At 39.3% G+C, this 8,199-nt stretch overlaps 1 protein-coding gene across 2 annotated transcripts; it reads right to left on the bottom strand.

The window, feature by feature from the left end:
- Positions 1 to 916: 916 nt before the first annotated feature.
- gprin3a (GPRIN family member 3a) lies at positions 917 to 8,172 on the bottom strand. Of its 2 annotated transcripts, XM_042213561.1 has the most exons (3): positions 7,969 to 8,172; positions 5,396 to 7,340; positions 917 to 3,395 (listed from the first exon to the last, which is right to left on the bottom strand). In XM_042213561.1, exons 2-3 carry the CDS (start codon positions 7,254 to 7,256, stop codon positions 2,107 to 2,109), a joined length of 3,150 nt encoding a protein of 1,049 aa, XP_042069495.1. In that variant the 5' UTR covers positions 7,257 to 7,340; positions 7,969 to 8,172; the 3' UTR covers positions 917 to 2,106. The 2 variants fall into 2 exon arrangements, with proteins under 2 accessions (XP_042069495.1, XP_005949751.2); XM_005949689.2 differs by lacking the exon at positions 7,969 to 8,172 and having other exon boundaries at positions 5,396 to 7,454.
- Positions 8,173 to 8,199: the final 27 nt, after the last annotated feature.

Genomic DNA, 8,199 nt, shown 5'->3' with positions numbered 1-8,199 from the left:
AAAAAAATATAAACGAGGTCTTAAGAAACCTGTGAAACAGTGGTGATTTATAATTAATATGAATTTTTTAACCTTTCAGAACCAAAACCTGTTATTTAATATTATTAGTAACTGCTCGATATAATATTTAGAAATAAATCATAAATAGCATAATAGCACGATGTTTATGATATTATGTCTGTATTCCTGAAATTTTTGTAGATTTCTGAGGATACTTTAATAAACCATGTCTGCTCAGTGTTTCCTACGTACCAGCTGAATAAATCATGGTGGAGACACTCTTGTTAAGATGAGGGTGACTTTAATGTTTCTGAATAATTCAAAGAAGCAATCCAGTGCTCTGTCAACAACATTACTCCATCGCAGGAGGAGGAGTTATGAAAGAGGCGGATGGAAATGTAACAGAAGAAAAAAGGGATGAGAAAGATTTGGCTCCCAAAAGGACAACATCACTGAGATGCCAGAACAGAAAAGGAAAAGAGAATTAACATGAAATACAACAAAATATTATTTTAATAACGGAGACTAAACAAGCACATGCTGTTTCGCCCCCTATCAGTACAGACCAGCTACTGCAATAAAAAAGGACTGTCAAAAGTGCAGCGACCTGGAAAAAGAGGAAGGAAAGGCAAGGAAGAGAAGAAAAGAGAGAAAAAGACAAATAAAAAGAAATGAAATGAAATGAAATGAAAGTAACAAAAGAAAAAGAAAGCAGGAATGTAAAATTATAAATAAAACAAAAAACAAGTAGAAAAGGATCAGAAGGCAAAATGAAAATAAAAAACAGAACAAGAAAGCACAAATACAGAGAAATAAAATAAAATAAAAAGGTAAAATGAGAGGAAAGGAAAGCACATCCAGAAAAGAAAAGAAAAAAGAAAATAACAGCAAAAGAAAGGTAAAGGATGATGTGAAAGCAAAAAAAGAGGACTTAACCTAAATTATAACCATAGAAGGCAAATGAGAAAAGAGAAACAAGGGGAAAAGAAAGTGCATGTAATCAGAAAGGAAAGGAAAGGAAAGGAAAGGAAAGGAAAGGAAAGGAAAGGAAAGGAAAGGAAAGGAAAGGAAAGGAAAGGAAAGGAAAGGAAAGGGGGAAGCCCGGATTATTTAAAACGGAAAGGAGTAAGGAAAAGATACAACAATCTGCCGGAAACAATTTAGTGGCTCACTCGAGGCAGTCTGGGATCCCGGCTGCCTGAGTGCTTTGTCAAAAAGAAAGTGGATGAAATATTCAGCAGCAGCAGAGCTGCTGTCCTCTCTGCTCCACATCAATAACCACTGGCTGTTTGAATATGAAACACTGGAAGAAGCACACAAAATGGAGCACCACTGACTCCTGCTCTTACTGCTGTTTAATGAAACTGTAATAAATTTTTAAACCTGTACTGATATTGTTGGAAAACTAGCAGTGGGAGTGGTAAAAGTCATAGCAAAACGGTAGAAGTACGATGTGAGAGTGAGCAGCAGTAAGAATTACATGTAGCAATGTTAGTGTACATGCAAGTGATTTTAGTAGCTAATATAATATTACCTTTCACCTCCAGGAGTTTCCTACTGTTTTTAATCATTATGCTAAGCTGGTCAGCTTTCAGCTCTGTAAATGATGATCGAATGACAGATTCGCGTTTAGTTGAGGTATCCATTAACTGTGCATTTACTCTCCATTTTGGTCTTGCTCCAGGTACAAGATCCCTATTTCTAACACTCACAAAAAGCAAGACCCTTACTTGATATACATTTAATCATTGGGTGCTTCAAGGTTAGCTCCTTGTGTATCTCTGGAGCTCTTCTAGCTCTGATGAAGTTTCAACATTTGTCAATGGAGAGTGGTCAGAGTAGGACTTCTGTAGAACCATCTAAATACAGTAGCTGTTGTCAAAGTGATTCAGAGGTGCACAAGAAGATGACTGTGATGGGAAGAACAGAAGATCTGATCGGGTTATTCTGAGTGATAGTTGCACAAGGTGTAAGATGACATGGGGTGATATGAATAGGAAAGTGCAGTAAACACATGTGCTGTGCATACATTGCAGACTTCTCCATTTAAGAGCATTTCTGTTTTAGAGTCATATCTCAGAGGGGTTTGATGTTTCTAGACTGCTCTCAGTCTGCCACAGCGGATGCCTTCCTGCAGCAACTCAGCATCCTTCCTGTCCTCTTCTTCCGCTTCTTCATCTTTAACCCTTTGAGGCTACTGTCAGAGCAGATGGACTTCCTCAGACTCCTGATGTGTTTTTCCTGCTCCTGAATCTTTGACTCCAAGTGGGACTGGATTGCTGTGCCCAGAGATTCCAAGTCCACAGAGGCGCCATACACCTCCCATGTCATCCCTTGCTCATCCCATGCTACGTCCTGTGGCTTTTCTGTCTCCTCCTTATCCCCATTTTCTTCCACCACCTTCTGCACCATCTTTGTCTCCTCCTGCTCCCCATATTTCCACATGCTATCAGTGCTAACATCTCTGTCTTGGTTTTGTCCTAGTTGTTGCCCCGACATGAGAGAAGGGCTTTTCTGAAAGCTGTATGTACGCAAACAGGCAGGCAGGGAGTTTGCCTTGTTTGTCACAGCTGACGGAAGTAATGACTGGCTACGCAACTCAATGTCAATCTTGCAGATATGCTGGACAGGTTTCTGAGTAGCTGGGATACAGCAAAGGGATGGAACTGTTGGCAAAATCAAACTACCTGACTGACAGCTAGGTGAGCCAATGAGAGAGGAGGTGATACCTCCCTGGTAGAAGCTGGGACTGGTGGATGCTGACCGTTCCACAACCTCCACCTCCACTTGGACAGCAACTTCTCTTTGCCCTCCTGCCAATGGATAAAGGCTCTCCCTTGGGTCAGTCATGGTCGCCATATCTCTGACCTTCTTGTGGTTTGCTGTAATGGTGGAAACAGGATAAAAAGAACTACCCTGATCCAGTCTCTGTCTCCCCCTCTCTTGTTTTTTTTTCTCTGTGATTTTTCTCTCCACACTCTCTGTCCTCGATGAAGAGGTGTTGCTACCAGCAATTGTGGCATTTGGCTCTCCCAGGTGGCCAGTTTTACTCAGCAGACCCTCTGGTATTCTCGCAGCACCTCCTGTTGACCGTGCTGCATTGTCAGTCACAGCCCCCTGGGATTCTAATGTTCCTCCTACAGCTGCTGCTTTTCTCTCAGGCACTTTTAAATGCTTTTCTTTGACGTCAGCACCCATTTTTGCTTGTGTCTTAGTGATAGAGTCAAAAGTGAGACCCCGAGTCAGAGAGGTATTATGAGATACACTGCTGGGATTTGTTTCCACAGTTACACACGCTGCAAGTTCATTTATGGTTCCTCCCATTGTAGTCAAGGGAGTGGTGGTTCTGGTTTTGGGGCTGGAAGTAGCCAGTGGGCCTGAAATCGCAGAAACACCTGAAAGTAAGAAATAAATATTAGCTCATATATATATGAATTGCATAAAAAGCATAAATTATTATTATTATTATTATTATTATTGTTATTATTATTATTATTATTATTATGCCCAATTTTTTTCTTATATATTTTTCCAATAACCACTTGGATATTTAAAAGTAAATTCATCTCAGTGCTGATTTTGTGATCTTTCAGCATTATTGTTGTAATTGTAGTTTTGGGATGTGACTTCACCCTTTAACCCTTTAAGACCTACCATAGAACCAAGTCCACCAGAGCTTATATTATATTTTTACATGCTGTGGAGCCATTTTTGGGAGCATTTCAAGTTGCTATACATCAATACAACCATTATAGCCCAAATTTTAATAATATGTATGCATTAAGTGCATAGTAATTACATAAATTGCAAAAAAGTGCAATAAACTACAAAAAAATTGAAAATCGTTTTTGTTTACATTTCCGCAAAATGACGTCACTTCCGGTTTCGGGCAGGTCATGCGGACATGCGATAGTTCACGCTGATGGACGTAGGAAGTGTTATAACAGCTGATCGGATCGGCAAAGCGTGTTTCTGGAATATTATGTTTTTGTTGCTGCAAGTGCTTTTTATGCAGTTTTTGCAAAGCTATATGTGGAAGGAAACCGTGACCTAGGACAAGCTGATGGCATAAGATGTAAGTACAACTCCTCCGGTTTCATATGCAAAAAAAATTATTGCGCTAGCTTATCGTGGTTGCAGTGCTACCGGGATTTAAAAATAGTTACGCAAAACGGAGCGTGCCCGCTCCGACCGGCTTTAAAGGGAAGGAGTTGTACTTACATCTTATCCATCAGCTTGTCCTAGGTCACAGTTTCCTTCCACATATAGCTTTGCAAAAACTGCATAAAAAGCGCTTGCAGGAACAAAAACATAATATTCCAGAAACATGCTTTGCGATCCGATCAGCTGTTTGTAACACTTCCTACGTTGGAATAGACGTCAGCGCGAACTATCGCATGTCCGCCATTACCTGCCCGAAACCGGAAGTGACGTCATTTTCGCGGAAATGTAGTTTTTTTTTACCATCAGGCCTCATAAGCCTATACTGGTGTTTTTAAAAGTTATGTTTGACTTTATGACTTTCTTTGTCTTTCGTTTTTCCTGCAGTATATAAAAATTGGTGTATTTCAAAAATAAAACTATGAAGACACTCAAAATAAATTTCCTGTGGTGGGAAACTATTTTGTGCAACTTTTTTGTATTTACAGTTTTGAGGGATAAGCCTCTTAAATTTCTCTAACTAGAAATATATGTTAAAAAAACAAAAACGATTTTCAATTTTTTTGTAGTTTATTGCACTTTTTTGCAATTTATGTAATTACTATGCACTTAATGCATACATATTATTAAAATTTGGGCTATAATGGTTGTATTGATGTATAGCAACTTGAAATGCTCCCAAAAATGGCTCCACAGCATGTAAAAATATAATATAAGCTCTGGCGGACTTGGTTCTATGGTAGGTCTTAAAGGGTTAATTGTTTCTTCTCTTTTTCTTTTGCTTTGATCATTACACTGAAATGAAACATTGCTGTCAAATATAAACTAATATAACTAAAAACAAAAGAAACTTCCCAATGAAAAACCTTCTACAATGCATACATATGTTTTTGTTTTTTTTTTACAGAAAAAAGATGCTTGATGATTGGTTAATTGTCCATTGTTTTGGATTTTTGTCAGGTTTTTCCTTAGTACCACTTGTTTTAATAAAAACAATAATGGATTTTTGTTATTACAATCATGAATACCCAAATCTCGATTACTGTATTAAAAGCTACCTGACATGAAAGTTTTTATAGAATACCACACTCGAGTATTGGAGGTGGAGGTTGTACCACATTGAACCCTGACTGAAGCTTATTTTGTCAAACAGATTTTTACATTACAAACTGATGATCATAAGATGTCGGTTTTGCAAAATGTCTACATAAAATTAAATTGTGGTAGTAGTTACCTGGAGCAGAGCCAGGGCTTATCTGGGCATCTCTGTGTGGTCCAATAGGATTTGAATCAAGAGTTTTCCCAGCACAAGATCCAGGACTCCTACTTGCTGAGCCTGGTCTTGGAGACAGTGTCAAGGAAGAGGGCAAATCCCTCAAAGCTAGTTTTGAAGTAGAGTGAACTGGTCCAGACTTGAAAATGTTTGATCCAGCTTTAGGGTCCGTACCTTGTTTGGTACTGGATGCTGAAGTCTTGAGGTTGTCATCTTTGGACCCAGACAGACTGGTTCTAATGGATGATGGGGAAACAGATCTGACAAGGTCTATTTTAGAGCTAGAGTTTGTTAAAGTAGACATAGAAGTTGACCGTGTTGGCTCAGCTTTATAATTGGAAGAGGCATCAGAACTAGAAGCAGTCCCACATTTAGCAGTTGGGCTAGTTTGAAGATTGATTTTTGAATTTGGCAGAGATTTGGGATCTTGGTCATCTTTTGACCTTGCCATGCTGGTTCTAGAGGCCCCAGCTGTCTTAGACTCTTGAGTAGTTTTGTTTGGTTTAATATCTGACATATTTCTAGAGTCAATGCTATCTCTGGAGCTCATCCCTGACTTAAAGTTGGGAGTGGCTTTGGAAGTGAAGTCATTTTTAAGATCTAAACTATCCCTAGAGTCTGAACTTGTTTTGGAAGCCGAACCACTTTTGGAATCTAAACTGTTTCTTGACCCAATCTGTGCTTTAGAATTGTGACTGGCTTTGGAATCAGTGCCAGTTTTAGAAACCAGACTGTCCTTGGACACTGTGGTTCCCTTAGAGTTTGAAATGAATTTAGAACTGGTTTTGCATCCAAAACCAGCACTTGAATCTTTACTCTCAAGGTTCTCCTTTGGTTTCATTGTATTACTGTTTATAGGTCCGGTGGCTGTTCTCTGTGTGGATGGCTTGGGACTTACAGACGTCAATAGGGTGCTCTTGTTACTCGGAAGTGCTGATTCTCCCCTCGGACTTGGTGATTTTGTAGCTGTAGAGGATGTTTCAGAACTATGAGTTCTTGAGTCATGCCCAGTTTTTGGATTTGACTTGCTGGTTATGCTCGCTGGGTTTTGGTTGACTTCCACTATTGGTATTTGATTTGCCAGTTTTGAGCTGATAGCCTTTGCCTCTGCTTTCTGGTTAGGAATTTGGGGGCTTGCAGGTAGGTGTAAAGTTTGTGGCGAAGGTGTCTTGATCACTTTCCCCCCATCCTCTTTTTGGTTTGACTGCATACTTAGACTGACTGTTATTTTATTTGTAGTCTTTGTGGTTAGTCCACCTGTCAGAGATTTTGTAGTGTTCAGGCTCTGTATTTTTATTCTTTCAGTACTTTTGGGGATGCTAGCCATTGTTGTTTGCTCCATCTGCTGTGGTTTTAGACTTGTGTGCATCTTGGTGCTAAGTCCTGGGGCATGTTTGATATTTGCTGATTTCAGAAGCTGCTCATCTCTGCATCTAACCGTTGGCTTAGCTGTTGGTGAACGAGACAAAGCTGGGATTTTGCTTTTTTGCCGTGATGGGTCATCTCTCTCTCCTGGTGATGTCACAGTGGGTGTAAGGATGCTTGCTGACATACTTACTGCTACTTTCACCCCAGGTTTTTCACCTTCTTTGGTCACATTATCCTTTTTCTGTCCCCCATGCAGCTTTGAGGACTCGATGAATGCGCGGGGATTGCTTGGTGAGGTAATATTGAGGTTAAGGTTAAAGTTAGGTTCCAGTTCAAGTTTTGTATTAGCATCTATGTTGCAGAGATTATCTTCAAGCCCATCCTCCCTTGTAACTGGACCTTCTGATTGGATGATATCTCTCTGTCGTTTTAAAATATTTTTTGAGGTTTCCATGATAATAATGATGATGATGGTTACTGTGTATCCAGTAGAAAAAAGGACCAATTTCTATGATATTTTTCAGTTGATACTGAGAACCTGACGAGACAGATGGATAAAGAGATGATTAAAAACAATAAGCCAAGCAGAGGCTATAGATGATGCATGTTTGATTGAAAGATAGCGGTCTCACTAGGCAAAAGTATTCAAAAGTTATTGACATAATATTATGAAAAAGTGACACACAACAAGAAAAAAATGCCCCCTCACACATAGGAGTAAAGACTTAAGATTGGTAGTTCAGCCCTGTCTGGCAGCTATTTTCTGCCAAACACATGAATTCTCACGAGACCCAGTTTCACTCACGTTTGCATTTTCCCTACTGTGCTTGATACAGGCATCCATAGTCATGACTAGATTTTAAAAAGGAAATACAAGCGACCTGCTGTTTCAAAAAAAGTTCTGTACATATAATGAAACTAACTGAGACAAAACTGAAAGGAGTCACATATTTATAACATTACAATTACACTTAAGTTGACATTTTACAGCCTGGTTATAAATAGAACTACTAATGTATTACAAAAATATCAGGCAAGTCTTGATATAAATAGAAATATAATTAAAAGAGCAAGCAATAGTTTAAGCATTTTAAAGTCACTCACGGGTATTACAGAAAGCTGTCACTGGAATATTACTGCAGGCTTGTAATATATTTCCTTCATACCTGTTTAGGATCCACGTACATCACTGTTGGTTGACAAAGGCATGGTAAATGTTCGACGGTCCACCGCTGCAGACTCCCAAAGTGGAGAAAAAGTCTTCATCTGGTTCCCCGCTTCTTTCTCCTCAATGCTCTACCAGAGGAGGCACCAATGAATAAATTACAAGAGGAGGGAGCGAGGAAGTAGAGAGGAGAACGCAGGGGCTGAGAAAAAAAAGAAAAACATTATCACAC

The sequence above is a fragment of the Haplochromis burtoni genome, unplaced genomic scaffold (assembly GCF_018398535.1).
Source record: "Haplochromis burtoni strain Fernald_Lab_line unplaced genomic scaffold, NCSU_Asbu1 Contig_454, whole genome shotgun sequence".
Taxonomy (NCBI): Eukaryota; Metazoa; Chordata; class Actinopteri; order Cichliformes; family Cichlidae; genus Haplochromis; species Haplochromis burtoni.
The sequence above is the reverse complement of the archived record's forward strand: the minus strand, read 5'-3'. Positions and strand labels throughout refer to the sequence as shown.